General features: G+C 42.1%; 3 protein-coding genes and 1 long non-coding RNA gene across 7 annotated transcripts in view; 2 read left to right on the top strand and 2 right to left on the bottom strand.

The window, feature by feature from the left end:
- The window catches only part of pnp5b (purine nucleoside phosphorylase 5b), a 7,732-nt gene extending 6,048 nt beyond the window's left edge, over positions 1 to 1,684 (bottom strand). Inside the window, exon 1 of the mRNA XM_069708849.1 lies at positions 1,592 to 1,684. Coding sequence (XP_069564950.1) covers positions 1,592 to 1,620 — 29 coding nt within the window. The 5' untranslated portion in view covers positions 1,621 to 1,684. The remainder of the gene's footprint in view (positions 1 to 1,591) is intronic.
- Positions 1,685 to 4,037: 2,353 nt separating this feature from the next.
- On the bottom strand, positions 4,038 to 6,227 carry LOC138626942 (ATP synthase subunit a-like). The gene is made up of 10 exons (XM_069708959.1): positions 6,180 to 6,227; positions 5,601 to 5,825; positions 5,454 to 5,558; positions 5,343 to 5,411; positions 5,060 to 5,176; positions 4,829 to 4,945; positions 4,682 to 4,786; positions 4,496 to 4,588; positions 4,299 to 4,415; positions 4,038 to 4,160 (listed from the first exon to the last, which is right to left on the bottom strand). Exons 1-10 carry the CDS (start codon positions 6,225 to 6,227, stop codon positions 4,038 to 4,040), a joined length of 1,119 nt encoding a protein of 372 aa, XP_069565060.1.
- Positions 6,228 to 6,267: 40 nt separating this feature from the next.
- On the top strand, positions 6,268 to 6,553 carry LOC138626932 (uncharacterized). Its single transcript, XR_011311338.1, has 3 exons — positions 6,268 to 6,319; positions 6,395 to 6,484; positions 6,515 to 6,553. It is a non-coding gene; the product is annotated as an uncharacterized lncRNA (long non-coding RNA).
- Positions 6,554 to 7,633: 1,080 nt separating this feature from the next.
- LOC138626881 (ATP-sensitive inward rectifier potassium channel 10-like) lies at positions 7,634 to 20,271 on the top strand. 4 transcript variants are annotated; one of them, XM_069708848.1, is made up of 7 exons: positions 7,634 to 8,059; positions 9,679 to 9,866; positions 16,113 to 16,426; positions 17,220 to 17,431; positions 17,684 to 17,815; positions 17,892 to 18,069; positions 19,675 to 20,271. In XM_069708848.1, the coding sequence occupies exons 2-7, from the start codon at positions 9,838 to 9,840 to the stop codon at positions 20,064 to 20,066; spliced, it is 1,257 nt and encodes a 418-aa protein (XP_069564949.1). In that variant the 5' UTR covers positions 7,634 to 8,059; positions 9,679 to 9,837; the 3' UTR covers positions 20,067 to 20,271. The 4 variants fall into 4 exon arrangements, with proteins under 4 accessions (XP_069564949.1, XP_069564946.1, XP_069564947.1 ...); XM_069708845.1 differs by lacking the exon at positions 9,679 to 9,866 and having other exon boundaries at positions 7,636 to 8,059; positions 16,081 to 16,426; XM_069708846.1 differs by lacking the exon at positions 7,634 to 8,059 and having other exon boundaries at positions 16,081 to 16,426.
- The last annotated feature ends 343 nt before the right edge of the window (positions 20,272 to 20,614 follow it).

The raw sequence follows: 20,614 nt of genomic DNA on the forward strand, positions 1-20,614 counted from the left end.
ACCCTGACGGTCCAAACTGTGGAACCGGTTCCGGTTCTCACTGGTTTCAATTCTGCCTCAAATTCTGTTGTCGTGATTAAATAATTTCCATTTCACAATTCAAACCTCAGATTCATCATCTGTGAAACCCAGAAACAAAACCTGGTTCTGACTCATCAGCAGTTACAGACGGAAAAGTCTGTTTCATTTCACATCATTTTGTAGGTTATTAAAAAAAACATCGTTCTCCACGTCTTAAAAGAAACAACTCAGGATCAGTTCTGTTAAACCTGGAGAATAAAAATGATTAAAAACATTTTTAAAACATGACGTGGATCTTTTTTTCTACCAGAAAACAAAATGGAAAAAAACAAGTTGAAAATATCACACACACACACACACACACACACACACACACACACACACACACACACACACACACACACACACACACACACACACACACACACACACACACACACACACACACACACACACACACACACACACACACACACACACACACATACACACACTCTCACACACACACTCTCACACACTCTCTCACACACACACACACACACACACACACACACACACACACACACACACACACACACACACACACACACACACACACACACACACACACACACACACACACACACACACACACACACACACACACACACACACACACACACACACACACAAACTCTCACACACACACACACACACACACACACACACACACACACACACACACACACACACACACACACACACACACACACACACACACACACACACACAAACTCTCACACACACACACACACACAAACTCTCACACACACACACACACACACACACACACACACACACACACACACACACACACACACACACACACACACACACACACACACACACACACACACACACACACACACACACACACACACACACACACACACACACACACACACACACACACACACACACACACACACACACACACACACACACACACACACACACACACACACACACACACACACACACACACACACACACACACTGCGCCGCAGCCTCGCGCTCTCCGGTAATGAGGTGTTCACGGTTCTGAATCAGCATCCTGTTCCAGTAGGTGGGTTTTCTCATGACGTCACGGCGGGCAGCGCGCGGGTTTCCGTCCCGTCAGAGGACGCGTTTGAAGCTCTGCGTCTCCGACGTGCTCCAAATAGAATGAACCGAACCGAGCCGCTTCTGCAGGCGCCGCGACGCGCGCAGTTTTAATTGGGATCCGTTTTCCGTGCCCTGATGGACCGGGTCAGGTGTGGCCCTGATGGACCGGGTCAGGTGTGGCCCTGATGGACCGGGTCAGGTGTGGCCCTGATGGACCGGGTCAGGTGTGGCCCTGATGGACCGGGTCAGGTGTGGCCCTGATGGACCGGGTCAGGTGTGGATGGGTCAGAGAGGCTCCACCTGAAGTCTCTCTGACTGATTCAGGCAGCCAATCACAGCGGAGCAGATGTTACAGTATTCTATCTGAGATGAGTTCCCGGATGTAGAAATAATCTCATTTTTGATGTGGAAGAGAAGACAAACTCACCCGGAGACGATCTCTGACTCGGAGGACATGATGAGGACTCGGTGCTCCGTGTCGGTCTGTCCGCGGTATCCGGGTCGCTCTCTCTCCCCTCCACCCCCTCACCCACCACCCCCGCCCCTCCGCGGCGTCTCCCATTACGTCAGAGGCAGGCAGAGGCTCTAATTGGTCGAAGCGCAGGCGGCGTCCATGATTTTCTGGTTGTCACAGCAACCGCTGCTGCGTTCAGGAGCACGTGCTGCGTTCAGGAGCTTCACCAGAGCAGATGAAGAGTCCACAAGACGGAAATGATGACTAACTGAACTCCCACGAGGCGGTTCTTTGAAGAAGCCACGAGGGAGCTCTGTGAAGTGTGTATGAGAGAAAAGAGTTTTACCTTCAGACTGATCTCACCTGAACTCAAACACTTTTAATCTGATTATTGAACCTCCCGGATCAGAATCACTTTACAGATGTTCAAACTTGTTAAATGTTTTAACATCTTTGTACCAAAACTACAAATGAAGCTGTGACTTCAGATTATCTGCAGCAGAAACTAATTCACATTCCCAAAATATTCTGAATATGTCTTCTAACTTCAGCATTATACTTTCCAACAGTACATGAAGGCAGCACCAATCCTTCCAACGTCGTGGTGTTTCTGTTGGTGCTGATGCAATCACCTGCACGAGACCAAGAGGCTGCAGGCTGTACCGAGAGCCAACAGTTTAATAACGGATATTATTATTATTATTATTATTAGTAGTAGTAGTAGTAATAACAACAATAATAATAATATCAACATAATAAAAAAACATGTTTGTTCAGTGGTTGTTATCAGAGTCTCCTTCACAGCTGGTCCAGTATCAGCCTGGTCTGGAGGGTTAGGGTTAGTTTAGTAGATTTATTGTCCTGATCTTCATTCACTGATATCTTTCCTGTTCTGTTCACACTCTTCATCAGAGTCTTCATCAGGACTGAAAGCTTCTCAGGAATCCTTCAAACAATGAGAACAGACGCAGATTTTATCTGCAGTGTTTCTCTGTGTTCACTGTTGTGATGTAACTGCTGCTTTCTATTCACACGGTCGTCTGTTCTTCATCTGACAGACCACCACAGACCACTACAGACCTCTACAGACCTCTACAGACCAGTACAGACCACTACAGACCTCTACAGACCTCTACAGACTAGTACAGACCATTACAGACCTCTACAGACCTCCACAGACCAGTACAGACCACTACAGACCTCTACATACCTCTACAGACCTCTACAGACCACTACAGGCCTCTACAGACCACCACAGACCTCTACAGACCTGTACAGACCAGTACAGACCACTACAGACCACTACAGACCTCTACAGACCTGTACAGACCAGTACAGACCACTACAAACCTCTACAGACCTCTACAGACCAGTACAGACCAGTACAGACCACTACAGACCTCTACAGACCTGTACAGACCAGTACAGACCACTACAAACCTCTACAGACCGCTACAGACCTCTACAGCGCAGTACAGACTCCTTCATACCTCTACAGACCTCTACAGACCACCACAGACAACTACAGACCTCTGCAGACCACTACAGACCACTACAGACCAGTACAGACCTCTACAGACCACTATAGACCTCTACAGACCAGTACAGACCACTACAGACCAATACAGACCTCTACAGTGCAGTACAGACTCCTTCTGACCTCTACAGACCACTACAGACCACTGCAGACCTCTACAGACCACTAAAGACCTCTACAGACAGGAAGAAGACAGACCATGACATGTTTGAGAGCTCCTAACTGAGTTAGTGGACTTTTAAGGTAAATATTGAATAGTAATAATTATATTCTTAAGAAATTTGAAAACTTTACATTAAAGTTATTTATATTTGATTTATTTGTTTTGTGTATTCCTTGAACAGAACAGAACACACACACACACACACACACACACACACACACACACACACACACACACACACACACACACACACACACACACACACACACACACACACACACACACACATAGTCGCCCTTCTCTGGCTGAGAAATGAATCTCTGTTATCTGCTGCCACCTGCTGGTTGAACTGGAATTTACAGTCAGTGGTTTACAGATTTTAAAATGACAGGTGGCCAGATTGATGGACAGACTGGTGGACATACTGGTGGATGGATGTCGGTGAACTCTGTGACCTCGTCTCTGTTTTAACACCAACAGGAAGGAAGTGAAACTGTGAACACAAAGACACAAGAAAGACACACACACACACAAAGAGACACACAAAGAGTTTGTAAGGATGAATAACACCGAGGTAAGTCCACCAACAGCAGCCAAGAGGACTGACTGACCCACACACACACACACACACACACACACACACACACACACACACACACACACACACACACACACACACACACACACACAGTGTGTACAGAGTGTGTGAGACTTCGTGGCTAAAGAGGAAAAATGTAGAACACACAGAACACGTAGAACACAGAACTCGTAGAACACAGAACTCGTAGAACACAGAACTCATAGAACACGTGGAACAAGTAGAACACATAGAACACATCGAACTCGTAGAACACATAGAACACAGAACACGTAGAACACATCGAACTCGTAGAACACATGGAACACAGAACACATAGAACACGCAGAACACGTGGAACACGCGGAACACATCGAACTCATAGAACACGTAGAACTCGTACAACACAGAACACGTAGAACACATCGAACTCGTAGAACACGTTGAACATGTAGAACACATCGAACTCGTAGAATACATAGAACACGTAGAACACGTGGAACACGTAGGACACATCGAACTCGTAGAACACAGAACACGTAGAACACACCGAACATGTAGAACACACGGAACACGTAGAACACATAGACCTCGTAGAACACAGAACATGTAGAACTCATAGAACACGTAGAAACACAGAACTCGTAGAACACAGAACTCGTAGAACACGTAGAACAAGTAGAACACATCGAACTTGTAGAACACAGAACTCGTAGAACACGTAGAACAATAGAACACGTAGAACTCGTAGAACACAGATCACGTAGAACATGTAGAACACGGAACACAGAACTCGTAGAACACATAGAACACATAGAACACATGGAACACGTAGAACACACAGAACATGTAGAACACATAGAACACATAGAACTCGTAGGACACGTAGAACTCGTAGAACACAGATCACATAGAACATGTAAAACACGGAACACAGAACTCGTAGAACACATAGAACACGTGGAACACATAGAACTCGTAGAACACACAGAACATGTAGAACACATAGAACACAGAACTCAGAACACATAGAACACATAAAACACAGAACTCATAGAACACACAGAACACGTAGAACACATGGACACACAGAACATGTAGAACACGTAGAACACGTGGAACACGCGGAACACATCGAACTCATAGAACACGTAGAACTCGTACAACACAGAACACGTAGAACACATCGAACTCGTAGAACACGTTGAACATGTAGAACACATCGAACTCGTAGAATACATAGAACACGTAGAACACGTGGAACACGTAGGACACATCGAACTCGTAGAACACAGAACATGTAGAACACACGGAACACGTAGAACACATAGACCTCGTAGAACACAGAACATGTAGAACTCATAGAACACGTAGAACTTGTAGAACACATCGAACTCGCAGAACACAGAACTCGTAGAACACGTAGAACAAGTAGAACACATCGAACTTGTAGAACACAGAACTCGTAGAACACGTAGAACAAGTAGAACACATCGAACTTGTAGAACACGTAGAACTCGTAGAACACAGATCACGTAGAACATGTAGAACACGGAACACAGAACTCGTAGAACACATAGAACACATAGAACACATGGAACACGTAGAACACACAGAACATGTAGAACACATAGAACACATAGAACTCGTAGGACACGTAGAACTCGTAGAACACAGATCACATAGAACATGTAAAACACGGAACACAGAACTCGTAGAACACATAGAACACGTGGAACACATAGAACTCGTAGAACACACAGAACATGTAGAACACATAGAACACAGAACTCAGAACACATAGAACACATAAAACACAGAACTCATAGAACACACAGAACACGCAGAACACGTAGAACACACAGAACATGTAGAACACGTAGAACACGTGGAACACGCGGAACACATTGAACTCATAGAACACGTAGAACTCAGAACACGTAGAACACGGAACACGTGGAACATGTATAACACATCAAACTTGTAGAACACACAGAACACACAGAACTCGTAGAACACGTAGAACTCAGAGGGAACTGCAAACAGCTTCTCGATAGTGTTTCCGTGATGCTGACTATCTTTCTTTTGGTTTTCAGACCAGTTTCCCACTGCGATAAATTGTTTCCTCTCCTGCTGCTACAGAACATTTCAGAACGCTGCAGAACGTTGCAGAACCTTGAGAACGTTGCAGGAAGTTGCAGAACGTTACAGAACGCAACAGAACGTTTCAGAACCTTTCAGAATGCTACGTATAGCCAGTCAGGAAATGTCCCTCCTGAGCTACTGGAGGTTCAGGCAGGCCTTGGCACCTCCTACTTCCTGGTTCACCCATTAGGCAGAGTATAAAAGCTGCACAGAATGAGCTGCTGTCAGTCTGCTTGTCCCTTTGGTGTCAGTGCTGCATTGAGGATCCACAGTGATCTGGTAGGTGTCCTTAGGTTTTAGTCTTTAAGTAAAGTTATGCTGCTATTTGTTATCTCCTGTTTGTTTGCACCCCAGATCCAGCTCCTCATGGAGGCCCAAACCAGGTGTGAGCCTGCCCAGATGGAGGAGGCACAACATTCAGGCTAGAACTGAAAGCCACTGCTGGTTTGTTTGGTTTTTGTTTTGTTCGTTTAGTTTAGTTTAGTTCCTGTTTTGTGTTTGCATTTTTTGGTGTTAGTTTCCTGTCTTTTAACTAAACTGTGTTTGGTATTTCCCCCATGAATATTACTTTCTATAAAATTGTATTTGCGTCAAGTTTGATTTTCCTGTTTTCTTTTAGGAGTGCAGCAGCGTGGTGGGTCTGGTGACTGGGTCTCTCACCTGCTCCTCACGTTCTCAGTTGTGTGGTTGATGGTATTTTCTTTTTGTCTTACACATCCTTTCAGTATTTGCATGCTTTTGATTATAATTTTGTATAGTTTGATGTGAGTGTGTGGAGCACAGGAGCTGGTGAGGGTCCTGTCCCAGAGTCTGTTTCCCCCCTTTTTACTGCCTACAGCTGCGGCCGAGTCACCAGTAGCACTCCGCTTATGTTTTAAAGCACACTGGATTGTGTTTTTATACTTAGTTGATTTAATAAATTGCTTTTTATTTTACTGTTCTATTCTTAAAATTGTTTAAATAAACATTTGTAATCTTGGGGGAATCCTTTACCTCAGTCCATTGTTTTCGGTCACTTGTGGATCCCTGGTTGTTCTATCTAAATTCTAAGCGGAAATAACCCACCCTGTGGTACTGGTGGTCACATACAGAACGTTTCAGAATGCTTCAGAACGTTGCAGAACGTTTCAGAACCGTTCAGAATGCTACAGAACATTTCAGAACCCTGCAGAACATTTCAGAACCTTTCAGAAGGCTACAGAACGTTTCAGAACGCTGCAGGATGTTTCAGAACACTGCAGAACGTTTCAGAACGCTGCAGAATGCTGTCCAACTACAACAACAACAAAAGTAAAGATGGCCTCCTCTGAACTTTGTATCCTTCAGACTCTCAGTGACTTTTTCAGTGAAATAACACTCGCTCAGCGTCTCCGGAGCAGAACGAGGCTGCATTCACCTCACGGACGTCCTTCTGTTGGAGCCTCAGGACGCTTCGTACCGACGCTCTGGACACACGGCAGGCCGCATGAATAGGGGGCTCTGTGGCTCCCCGAAAGGACTGTGTGTGTGTGTGTGTGTGTGTGTGTGTGTGTGTGTTTTTGTGCACTACTTTAGATGTGAGGGAGTGATGCTACGATAAATGTGAAAAAAAGTCCTATTTGGAGCATCTTTACGGCTTCTCTTCTTGTTTGTGATGCATTTGTGGTCCTTCTGTTTTTCTGATTCTGAAGTGAGTGCTGATCAATTATTACAGCAATTACACAGACGTGAGCAGGACACAACAGGACCTCCGGAGGGACGGAGGGAGAGTGAGAGTGAAAGTGAGAGAGGCCTGTTATAAAGCCCGGCCCGTCTCTTTGGGAGAACTTTCAGGCGGTGGAGCTTCGGGTCAGAAACTGGAGCCCAGGGAGCCGCTGAGCGTCTCCGTAACTCTCCTCGGGGGTTCAGGCGGCTGAACTTCCTGTCCTGTTGGTGTCCTGCAATCTTGACAACAGAGCAGACATGTGGACTGAAGGCTGAAGCTCCGGGCTCCCAACTCCTGTCTGCATCGGCCAATTAGAACCAAGCTGCACCGACAAGGTAAGAAAAGCAGTTTGTAAGAGAGATCTGGAAACACCTGAAGAAGAAATCAATCACATCTGTTCCTCCAGGAAAGACACTTTCAGATTCATCGCTCTGATTGGACGTCACAGATTTGATTGATTTAAGGTGTTTAAATATAATTTCAATTGTTGTTAAACTTTTAACTAGTTGTAAAAAGCTTTTAAAAACTCAAACTCTTTAAAAAAAAAAAAATTCTAATAAGGAAAAATGTCTAAATTGAAATGAACATGAAGTCACAGCGATGCTGCTCTGCACATATTTTCTTTTATTGTGGAGGAACTCTAACAAACACATTAATGGCATAAAAACATGAAATGTATAAAAACTGGGTCATAAAACAACAGATTTAAGTTTATTTTCCTCGTGATAAACTCTAACTGCCCACGTTTTATTGAAGTTTGAAGCGTCCCTGTAAACCACCTCAGGTCCTCGCTGAGGATCAGAAGACATTTTAACAGGACATCACACTGGACTCATTTCAACGTTCACGTCGGATGCAACCGACTATAACTTCTACAGAGAACACAGAAAAACACTTTTAAAGGTATAATTTAAGAAATAGGTTCATAAACAGTTTTTTACTGTCAGTGTGCAGTTTGCTGCAGAAAAATCTAAGTTATTCAAATGCTTCAGAAAAACTAAAGAAATCAGTGGTGATGTTTAATTGTGTTGGTTGCAGCTCGATGCTGCTGGGCATTAACAAGTTTCTGCCTTCTGATGAGCAGCAGGTTCGCGGTTCCAGTCGGTACCGGAGAACGTGAACCGGAGAACGTGAACCGGAGAACGTCAGTGAAGCCGCTGGAGAACCTCAAAGAACCCAGTTAGGAAGTGTTGAATTGGGTGTTTTAGATTGTGTTTAATTTAGATGAAGCGAAATAATAATAATAATAATAATAATAATAATGAACGAAGGAGAGGAAGGTGGAGGAGAGCGAGGAGCAGCCGGAGAAACGGAGGAGATTAATCGTCAATCAGGAATACTAACGAGGCTTTTTGTCGCACATCGACTCCCTTCCCCTCCATTCATCTCTCACACACAGACACACAATAACACACAATAACATACAAACATAATAACACTCAAACACACACACAATAACATACAAACATAATAACACACAAACGCACACAATAACATACAAACACACAATAACACACACACACACACACACACACACACGCAGCCTTTTCGTTCCTTTAAAACACTTTTCCAACGAAACCCGAATGATTCCTGTCTCAGTGACTTTGTCCTCAACAGGAGGTGAAGTCCCCGCACTGGGAGTGTGTAAACAGATTTATGTCCCCACAACACCACTAAAACAAACACACAAGTACACATATATAATATATATATATATATATGTATATAATATATATATTTTTCAAGCAACACTTAAACTACGTAAAACACTCACACATCCACCTACAGTCACAAACACTAAAATATGCAAATAATTGCAGTCACACACACACACACACACACACACACACACACACACACACACACACACACACACACACACACACACACACACACACACACACACACACACAGTGGTTTTTGTCAATGGTGTCTTTTGTTTCTTTCATGCGAGCGCTCCACAAAGCGTTCCTGTGTACGGAGAGAAGGAAGCAGAGTAGAAACCGAGCGGCCGAGCAGGAACACATCCAGCGCCGCTTTGTCCAAAGAAAAAGTTTTCATTCACTTTGAGGACGCGGCTCTCTGAGGCCGGTAGTCAGGTTGGGCTGTTGCCATGGAGATGGAATACATCCGACTGGAGAGGTTGGTCATAATATTTCCATCGTTTCACGTGTGTGTGTGTGTGTGTGTGTGTGTGTGTGTGCGTGTGTGTGTGTGTGTGCGTGTGTGTGTGTGTGTGTGTGTGTGTGTGTGTGTGTGTGTGTGTGCGTGTGTGTGTGTGTGTGTGTGTGTGTGTGTGTGTGTGTGTGTGTGTGTGTGTGTGTGTTACAGAGTCGAAAGAGGGAAGTTTTCAATGGTGTCTTTGTGGTTTTGGATCTTTTGAGGGGCTCACTCTTGCGTAATCACGGTGTGTGATGTAATTAAAGCTGATTGGTTATATAATCTGGGCTCATCGCCAAGGATATATTTAGAGTTGCACCATGTGGCCAAAAGTATGTGGACATTGCTTATAGTTGGGATGAGGTCCTATAAGTCTGGATAATGTAATAATAATAATAATATACACTCAGAGAAGTCAATGAAGAAGCATTTTTTTAATTACTGCACTTCAAAATGTTCCAAAAGTGTTACTGCTGCCGGCGAATGGAGCGCGACACCATGACGCTCCAATGACCTCATCAGAAAGTATTCAGTTATCGATCAACACGTTAATGTGACCGCTGGTATGTGAATACCTGTGATGTCGCCACGGACCTGAAACTGGAGCAAAGAAACATCAGATTTTATATCAAACTCTGGAAATCATGACCACACCTGCTTACAGCCAAGTGTTCCTGAGCCCATGCAGTGATTTCCACTCCAGAATAGTGTGTTTTTAATGCAGTGCTGCCTGAGAGCCCGAAGATCACCACCATCCAATATTGGTTTCCAGCCTTGTCTCTTGGGGAATAAAATCTTCAACACGCAAGTGTCTCGCCTATTTTCAGATCGCTGTGTGCGGCCTGTTGTCGTGTTGGAGAAGCCTGTTGCCATGGCAACATAGTTCAGGTGGTTCCCAGTGAATGTTCCCCTCAGAAGGTCCAGCAGAACTCGGTGTTGACAGCCTGACTCTGAAAACCCAGCTGGTGTCTCCTGACCTGATGCACCTTCTTCGGTCTTAGACAGTGAAGCTCCGCCCCCTCTTGAAACGTGATGTCATCAGAACACCTCTCCGGCTCATCGCTTCATCGCCGGAGACTTTCTGAACATTTCGAGCGTCTCTGTTGACCGTTTACAGAGTTTGATATAAAGTCTGATGTTTCTCTGCTCCAGTTTCAGGACCATGATGACATCCCTCAGGTTTCTATGGTGACATCACAGATGTTTAGGTACCAGCGGTCACGTTAACGTGTTGATCAATAACTCTGAATACTTCCTCATGAAGGTTGTTGGACCTCCGGGTGCATCGCTGTGCTGCTTCACAGTAAAATATCAGCTTTTACATGCAGATTAAATATTCATATTTTGATTGCAGTGTTGCTTGTAATGAAGTTGTTTATTTTGATGTACTTTTATAAAGGATGAGTCCTTCCTCCTCCATCACGATGACATCATCAGAACTGGACCTCACTGATGAACATCAGAGGAGTGAAGGCTGAAGGAAGATGCTCAGTAAACACACACAGTTATCATTTAACAGGTGTCCACTTAATTTTGACTGACTCGGTTGCTGTTTAAAATGCTGCTTTAATGTGTGTGAGAAAGTCCCTCAGAGGGAACCTTATGAAACACCTGAGAAAGAGATAAGCGACCTTTACCTGAACGGCTCCAGTTTCCACTCACAAGTTCCCTCTTTGTCCTCGAAAGGCCTCCAATCGACTGAAAGATAAAAAAAAAAAAAAAAAACATATCGAGATAAACATCTGAGTTTCAGAGATCGTACTTTAACTCAGGTTGGTCGTCTCTCAGCGAGTCTCTGAGAGGAACACTTGTTCTGTTAATTCTTTCTTTTCTCTCACATCCTCCTCGTCCTCCTCCTCGTCCTTCTCCCCATCCTCGTCCTCCTCCTCATCTTCCTCCTCTCCTCTGGACTGCATGGTTTGTTGGATGTAAGTGAGTCTGTTAAATTAAATGCAGTTCATTTATCTCCGTAAAGACAAACAGAGTTCAAACCGTCTGACCGCCCCCTGTCAAAATAACCACAGCTGAATATTCCGAATAAACACTGAATATTCCTAATATACACTGAATATTCCTAATAAACACTGAATATTCCTAATATACACTGAATATTCCTAATAAACACTGAATATTCCTAATATACACTGAATATTCCTAATATACACTGAATATTCCTAATAAACACTGAATATTCCTAATATACACTGAATATTCCTAATAAACACTGAATATTTCTAATATGTGCTGTTGCTATTTACTAATAAACAGGAAGCTGAAACGGACATGAAGTCTTTATGTTTCAGTCCTGGACAAATTTAAACTGATTGAAAGGTGATGAACGTGAGGATGTAACCAAGGTAACGGACTCCTCCTCTGGGGACCATGTATTTAGTTTGTGTCTTTAGTTTTGTATCTTTAGTTTGTATCTTTAGTTTGTGTCTTTAGTTTGTATCTTTAGTTTTGTATCTTTAGTTTGTGTCTTCAGTTTGTATCTTTAGTTTTGTATCTTTAGTTTTGTGTCTTTAGTTGGTACCTTTAGTTTTGTGTCTTTAGTTTGTGTCTTTAGTTTTGTATCTTTAGTTTTGTGTCTTTAGTTTGTATCTTTAGTCTGTGTCTTTAGTTTGTGTCTTTAGTTTTGTGTCTTTAGTTTGTGTCTTTAGTTTTGTATCTTTAGTTTGTGTCTTTAGTTTGTATCTTTAGTTTTGTGTCTTTAGCTTGTAACTTTAGTTTGTGTCTTTAGTTTGTGTCTTTAGTTTTGTGTCTGTAGTTTGTATCTTTAGTTTGTATCTTTAGTTTTGTATCTTTAGTTTGTAACTTTAATTTGTGTCTTTAGTTTGTGTCTTTAGTTTTGTATCTTTAGTTTGTATCTTTAGTTTGTATCTTTAGTTTTGTGTCTTTAGTTTGTGTCTTTAGTTTTGTATCTTTAGTTTGTGTCTTTAGTTTGTATCTTTAGTTTTGTGTCTTTAGCTTGTAACTTTAGTTTTGTATCTTTAGTTTTGTGTCTTTAGTTTGTGTCTTTAGTTTTGTATCTTTAGTTTGTATCTTTAGTTTTGTGTCTTTAGTTTGTAACTTTAGTTTGTGTCTTTAGTTTGTAACTTTAGTTTGTGTCTTTAGTTTGTGTCTTTAGTTTTGTATCTTTAGTTTTGTATCTTTAGTTTTGTAACTTTAGTTTGTGTCTTTAGTTTTGTATCTTTAATTTGTGTCTTTAGTTTGTAACTTTAGTTTGTGTCTTTAGTTTTGTATCTTTAGTTTGTATCTTTAGTTTGTGTCTTTAGTTTTAGTTTGTGTCTTTAGTTTTGTATCTTTAGTTTTGTGTCTTTAGTTTGTATCTTTAGTATCTTTAGTTTTGTGTCTTTAGTTTTGTAACTTTATCTTTAGTTTAGTTTGTCTTTAGTTTGTATCTTTAGTTTGTGTCTTTAGTTTGTATCTTTAGTATCTTTAGTGTATCTTTAGTTTGTGTCTTTAGTTTGTATCTTTAGTGTCTTTAGTTTGTGTCTTTAGTTTGTATCTTTAGTTTGTGTCTTTAGTTTGTATCTTTTGTAGTTTGTGTCTTTAGTTTTGTCTTTAGTTTGTGTCTTTAGTATCTTTTGTGTCTTTAGTCTTTTTTGTATCTTTAGTTTGTGTCTTTAGTTTGTAGTTTGTCTTTAGTTTGTATCTTTAGTTTTGTATCTTTAGTTTTGTGTCTTTAGTTTGTAGTTTGTGTCTTTAGTTTGTGTCTTTAGTTTGTATATCTTTAGTTTGTGTCTTTAGTTTGTATCTTTAGTTTTGTGTCTTTAGTTTGTATCTTTAGTTTGTGTCTTTAGTTTTGTATCTTTAGTTTGTGTCTTTAGTTTTGTATCTTTAGTTTGTGTCTTTAGTTTTGTATCTTTAGTTTGTGTCTTTAGTTTTGTGTATCTTTAGTTTGTGTCTTTAGTTTTGTGTCTTTAGTTTGTGTCTTTAGTTTTGTATCTTTAGTTTGTGTCTTTAGTTTTGTATCTTTAGTTTGTGTGTTTAGTTTTGTATCTTTAGTTTGTATCTTTAGTTTTGTATCTTTAGTTTGTGTCTTTAGTTTGTGTCTTTAGTTTGTGTCTTTAGTTTTGTGTCTTTAGTTTGTATCTTTAGTTTGTGTATCTTTAGTTTTGTATCTTTAGTTTTGTATCTTTAGTTTGTATCTTTAGTTTGTGTCTTTAGTTTGTGTCTTTAGTTTTGTATCTTTAGTTTGTATCTTTAGTTTTGTGTCTTTAGTTTGTATCTTTAGTTTTGTGTCTTTAGTTTGTGTCTTTAGTTTTATATCTTTAGTTTGTATCTTTAGTTTTGTATCTTTAGTGTTTGTGTCTTTAGTTTTGTATCTTTAGTTTGTATCTTTAGTTTTGTGTCTTTAGTTTGTGTCTTTAGTTTGTGTCTTTAGTTTGTATCTTTAGTTTTGTGTCTTTAGTTTGTGTCTTTAGTTTGTATCTTTAATTTTGTGTCTTTAGTTTGTGTCTTTAGTTTGTGTCTTTAGTTTTGTATCTTTAGTTTGTGTCTTTAGTTTTGTATCTTCAGTTTGTGTCTTTAGTTTTGTATCTTTAGTTTGTATCTTTAGTTTGTGTCTTTAGTTTTGTATCTTTAGTTTGTGTCTTTAGTTTTGTATCTTTAGTTTGTGTCTTTAGTTTTGTATCTTTAGTTTGTGTCTTTAGTTTTGTGTCTTTAGTTTGTGTCTTTAGTTTTGTGTCTTTAGTTTGTGTATCTTTAGTTTTGTATCTTTAGTTTGTATCTTTAGTTTTGTATCTTTAGTTTGTGTCTTTAGTTTTGTATCTTTAGTTTGTATCTTTAGTTTGTGTCTTTAGTTTTGTATCTTTAGTTTGTATCTTTAGTTTTGTATCTTTAGTTTTGTATCTTTAGTTTGTGTCTTTAGTTTTGTATCTTTAGGTTTGTGTCTTTAGTTTGTGTCTTTAGTTTGTATCTTTAGTTTTGTATCTTTAGGTTTGTGTCTTTAGTTTGTGTCTTTAGTTTGTATCTTTAGTTTTGTATCTTTAGTTTGTATCTCTAGTTTTGTATCTTTAGTTTGTATCTTTAGTTTTGTATCTTTAGTTTTGTATCTTTAGTTTGTATCTTTAGTTTGTATCTTTAGTTTTGTATCTTTAGTTTGTGTCTTTAGTTTTGTGTCTTTAGTTTTGTTAGCTGTATACTGTAAAGAAGCCGTGGTGGTAATTTCTTCATATTTACAAAAAAATATGATAACATGTTGAAACCTGTGAGGAAACATCTGTTCCTCCTCAAACAGCCATGAACCAACTATAAAATCAAAAGAGGAACAAAGCAACTTTTATCTTAAGAAAAAAGTGCTATTTAATAGCAACTGTCCTTTCGTTTATTGTTGTTTTTAGACAGAAAGGCCAGAATATTTTAGTGCATTTTCAGAAACATACCAAGTAGTTTGTGCAGAGGTAAGAAGGTAAGCAGGATTTCAACTTCTCTACTTCTTCTTCTTCTCTTTAAACTTTCCTTCTCATTTTGATTCAGTCTCACTAATCTCTAACAGGATTATTGGCCGTTCCTCTGCGCTGCCCAGTTTAACCACTCTGGTCTGTTCACGGTGGAAGAAGTGTTAGTTTGCCTCGATTCAGAAATATTTAATAATGATCTGAGTCACATGACTGAGAATCAAACACACGTGTGTTTATTCATTCTGGATGGTTCGACTTCTTCTCTGGACTGAAGTCCTGATTGAACCAGCTTCCTGTTCACAGGGAAAATACTGAGTGATGACTCAGCATTAGATGAGAATGTGACTCTTCATGAGTGGAGTCCCCACGATTGTGTTTACTGTAAACTCCATCACAATAACCATAGCAACAAAAAACCTCCACAACATCTGAAAAATTAACCAAAATAATCCAAAACACTCATGTTTGATGATTAAAACTGGTTTCCTGCTTTGTGATTAACAGCAGCAGCTCAACGTTAACTCGTCTGCTTGTTTTCTTTTATTTCGGGTCATGTTTTGAAGATTTTCAGTCGCAGGTTTGATTTAACACCATTGGATGTTTTTAAACGGTTTTAAATGGTTTTAAATGATTTGTTTTTAAATGTTTTTAAATGTTTATCGTCTCTAACTTTTATCCAATAAACTCAGTAAGAAACTCCCCAAAATCTAAATCGAGCCTATTAATGACAACTTAATCAGAAATAAGACAAATGAGTTTTTAACTTGTTTAATGTTGTTTTTATTCACCAGATGACATCGGCCACACCCCCTTCCTCTCGTAGCTCCTCCCCTCACAAAGTCTGCCACTCCCAAACACAGACAGATGTTTTGACGCCCTTACTGGGAGGCGGTATATCTGGAGGAGGCGAGACTCTGAGGAAGAGGAGGCGTGTCCTATCCAAAGATGGGCGTAGCAACGTGTGCATTGAGCACGTCAGTGGGCGGTGGGCTCTGTACATGCGTGACCTCTGGACCACGTTTCTGGACATGCAGTGGCGCTACAAGTTCTTCCTGTTCACCGCCACGTTTGTTGGGACCTGGTTCTTGTTTGGGGTTCTGTGGTACCTGCTGGCGCTGGTGCACGGAGACCTGCTGGGTGAGAGGGGTGGGGAAGGTTCCGGGGTGGGGTGGGGGACACAAACAGAACTCACATGTAGTATGTTATAGCGTCGCGTGTTTTCAGCCTCAGTTTACATGAAACTCACATCTCACGTTAGACTAAAGTCGTTTCTATGGAAACTGATCCTGAATCATCAACTTTACTAAAATTAGAGCATAACAGTGGAACAATATGCAACACAGGGAGGCGATAGAAGACGTGTTTGCTTCTTCTCCTGAGTACCGACTTGTGGCTCATTATGAGTCACCTGCAGAAAATGACTCAGCGAGCGGATATTAACGACCACCAGTTCTAGAAAAGGAAGAAGGTGGCGAGCAGAGCTGCATCTGCTGGTCTGAGTTCACACTGAGACTTCCTGAACACGAGCCGACGCCGGCGCTCACAAACATGAAGGTCCAGAAACTGAACTCGACCCCGAAGAGATCATGATTTCACCGATCGACATATTTTAAGATGTTTGGACAAAAAACAGATGATTGTGTTTGTTTCCTGAAGTTTATCTGTAGTGTGAACATGAGTGATGAGACGGAATCATTTCATATCTTCGATAAACCGCTTGATCCTCACGTCACTCATGTTTCCAGTGTTTGATCCACCGAGTCCGACTCTATAAATCCAATTCAAAATGTTGTGTAATGTTCATATCAACAGGATTTTCTTTGGATCTTCACTATAAATATTCAGCCATGAAAATGTTTCCTTGTTCAGACGTTACAATAACCAACAGACGTAAAAGACAACGAGCTCCTTCTGCTCCGTGTTCCTCCAGAGTTCGAGCCCCCGTCCAACCACACCCCCTGTGTGATGCAGATGCAGAGCCTCACTGGAGCCTTCCTCTTCTCGCTGGAGTCCCAGACCACCATCGGCTACGGCTTCCGCTGCATCACAGAGGAATGTCCGGTTGCCATAATTCTCCTCATCGTCCAGCTGGTCATCACCATGCTCATGGAAATCTTCATCACCGGGACCTTCCTGGCCAAGGTAATCCAAACATAACGCCTCCAACTGTACAGAGATGAATAGAGACGCCGCATGGGCAGGATTTTCAGAATAAGGGTGAAGTTTATAAAATAGAATCGGAAGTTTCCTGAAGCATGTTTGAGTAAAAGCAGAAGTGTTCCCTCATCCGAGATAACTGGAACTCTGTGCATCTGTTCCCGCGCTGAGACATGAATCCTATCAAAGAAGATCAGACTGAAACCAGAACTGATCCATCGATTGATCTCTGATCAGGTTGCTCGGCCGAAGAAGCGAGGCGAGACAGTGAAGTTCAGCCAGCACGCCGTGGTGTCGACCAACGAGGGCCGGCCGTGTCTGATGATCCGGGTGGCCAACATGCGCAAGAGTCTCCTGCTGGGCTGTCAGGTGAGCGAGAGGCGACGGAGGAAAGAAGATGGAACAAAAACCATCTGAAGCAACCGCTGCACTGTGTTCCCTGCAGGTAACCGGAAAACTGCTGCAGACGTCTCTGACCAAGGAGGGCGAGACGGTGCGTCTGGATCAGAAGAACGTTCCTTTTCAAGTGGACACTTCCAGCGGCAGCCCCTTCCTCATCCTGCCTCTCACCTTCTACCACGTCCTGGATGACAGCAGCCCGCTGAGAGCCTGGGCAGCCAAAGGTCAGAAACTGAAACACCAGCAGAATGTGATGATTTCTGAATCACATAAAAATATCGGCTCTTTATGAATTTGATGGCAGCAACACATCTTTAAAAAGTTGTGACGGGATCAACAAAAGATGGAAAAGTTGTGTAAAGATGAAAAAAAAAACATCCGGTGGAACATCTGACAACTAATGAGGTTACCACTGCAACAGATCAGTAACATGGTTGACTATAAAAAGATGATTTCAGAGATGATGGAGTCTCTCAGCAGTGAAGATGGGGAGAGGTTCACCACTCTGAAAGACTGGGTTGGAAAATAGTTCAACAATCTAAGAATAATGTTCCTCAACATAAAACTACAAAGAATTAGTGGATTTCATCGTCTACGGTTCATAATATCATTAAAAGATTCAGAGAATCTGGAGAAATCTCTGAACACAAGGAACAAGGCTGGAAACCAATATTGGATGGTGGTGATCTTCGGGCCCTCAGGCAGCACTGCATTAAAAACACACTATTCTGGAGTGGAAATCACTGCATGGGCTCAGGAACACTTGTAAAACCATCGTCTGTGAACACAGTTCATCGCTGCATCCACAAATGATGTTAAAACTCTCCAAAGAAGAAACCAGATAGAAACATGATCCAGAAACACCGCCGCCTTCTCTGGACCGAGATCATTGAAGATGGACTGAGGTGAAGTGGACAACTGTCCTGAGGTCTGATGGATCACAATCTGAGATTCTGTTTGGAAATCATGGACGCTGCATCCTCCAGGTTGAAGAGGAGAGGGACCATCCAGCTTGTTATCAGCTCAGTTCTAAAGCCAGCATCTGTGATGGTACAGGGATGCATTAGTGCACATGGCATGGGTAGCTTGAACATCTGGAAGGAAGCATTAATGCTGAATGATATATTCAGGTTTTGGAGCAACATATGCTGCCATCCAGACAACGTCTCTTTCAGGGAAGGTCTTGTTTATTTCAGCAGAACAACGTCCAACCACATTCTGCACGTATTCCAACAGCATGGTTCTCTAGTAGAAGAGTCCGCTGATAAACTGGCCTCCTGGAGTCCAGACCTGTCAATCATTGAAAACATCTGGAGCATCAGGACATGAACAATACAACAAAGGAGATCCTGAACTGTTGAGCAGCTGAAATCCTCTGTCAGGCAAGAATGGGACCACATTTCACTTTCAAAACTCCAGAAACTGGTCTCCTTGGTTCCCAAAGGTTTCCAGAGTGTTGTTAAAAGAGTTGATGCAGCTCAGTGGTGAACATGATCCTGGAACAACTTATAGAGACCTGTTGCTGACATCAGATTTAAAATGTCATATGTTGTATTTGATCTGTTTTCTATTAAATATGAGTTTATGTGATTTACAAATCATCACTTTCAGTTTTTTTGTACATTTTACACAGCGTCACTATTTGTACTAAAATAACATGAACGCATCATTTTACGTTCTCATACATACAGAAACATACAAACTAAATGTTCAGAACAACAGAACTCAGAACTACAAACGTTGCATTGAGCTGGTTTCTTCTTTCATCTTCATCCTCTGCCTCCTTTTTAAACTCTGCTGTAATGTGCATTTCCTCCCATCTCCACCAGGGGGCGGCTGGGCCGATCCTGAGCTGGCTGACTTTGAGTTGCTGGTGATCATGAGCGCCACGGTGGAGCCGACCTCCGCCACCTGCCAGGTGCGCACCTCCTACCTGCCGGACGAGATCCTGTGGGGCTACGAGTTTCCTCCCGTCGTCTCCCTCTCCACGTCCGGAAAGTACGTGGCCGACTTCGCCTTCTTCGACAAAGTGGCCAAGACCAAGACCACGCCCATCTTCAAACCGTCCGGCCCCCAGCACGGCTACCATAGCAACGGAGTCGGGACTGTTCCTGAAGTTTCTGACCCGGACAAGATTCGTCTGGAGCAGAGCTACAGGGAGCAGCGTGGGGAGGACCGCGGCCGGGACACGCCCCTTAGTGTTCGCATCAGCAACGTGTGACCGGGACAGAGGGACAGACAGAGAGAGAGACAGAAAGAGAGAGGGACGGAGAGACAGAAAGACAGAGAGACAGAGACAGACAGAAGGACAGACGGAGAGACAGAGGGACAGAGAGACAGAAGGACAGAGCGAGAGAGACAGAGACAGACAGACAGACGGAGAGACAAAAGGACAGAGGGACAGAGAGACAGAAGGACAGAGAGACGGAGAGACAGAAGGACAGAGGGACAGACAGACAGAAGGACAGAGAGACAGAAAGACAGAGTGAGAGAGACAGAGACAGACAGAAGGACAGAGAGAGACAGAAGGACAGAGAGACAGACAGACAGACTGAGACAGAAGGACAGAGGGACAGACAGACAGAAGGACAGAGAGACAGAAGGACAGAGAGACAGACAGACAGAGAGACAGACAGACAGACAGAGACAGAGGGATAGAGAGACAGAAGGACAGCGAGACAGACAGAGAGACCAACATCTGAAGGACACAGAGGAAACAAACATGGATGACTGACAGCAACACTTCATACGTGACACGGTTAACACGCA

Source organism: Brachyistius frenatus, unplaced genomic scaffold (genome assembly GCF_029030835.1).
Source record: "Brachyistius frenatus isolate BFR_SWC_R1_liver_20210118 unplaced genomic scaffold, ASM2903083v1 Contig_79, whole genome shotgun sequence".
Lineage (NCBI taxonomy): Eukaryota > Metazoa > Chordata > Actinopteri > Embiotocidae > Brachyistius > Brachyistius frenatus.

What these genes read in the sequence shown, in the direction of transcription:
- LOC138626881 (XM_069708845.1), top strand. Translation starts at nt 16,081, where the DNA reads ATGACATCGGCCACACCCCCTTCCTCTCGTAGCTCCTCCCCTCACAAA. An exon ending in CCGGGACCTTCCTGGCCAAG is followed by an intron (nt 17,432 to 17,683) that starts GTAATCCAAACA and finishes ATCTCTGATCAG; the next exon opens with GTTGCTCGGCCGAAGAAGCG. An exon ending in GAGAGCCTGGGCAGCCAAAG is followed by an intron (nt 18,070 to 19,674) that starts GTCAGAAACTGA and finishes CATCTCCACCAG; the next exon opens with GGGGCGGCTGGGCCGATCCT.
- LOC138626942 (XM_069708959.1), bottom strand. Translation starts at nt 6,227, where the DNA reads ATGGGTGAACCAGGAAGTAGGAGGTGCCAAGGCCTGCCTGAACCTCCA. An exon ending in AAGGCCTGCCTGAACCTCCA is followed by an intron (nt 5,826 to 6,179) that starts GTAGCTCAGGAG and finishes ACGTGTTCTGAG; the next exon opens with TTCTACGTGTTCTATGAGTT. An exon ending in ATGTGTTCTACGAGTTCTGT is followed by an intron (nt 5,559 to 5,600) that starts GTTCCGTGTTTT and finishes GTGTTCTACGAG; the next exon opens with TTCTACGTGTCCTACGAGTT.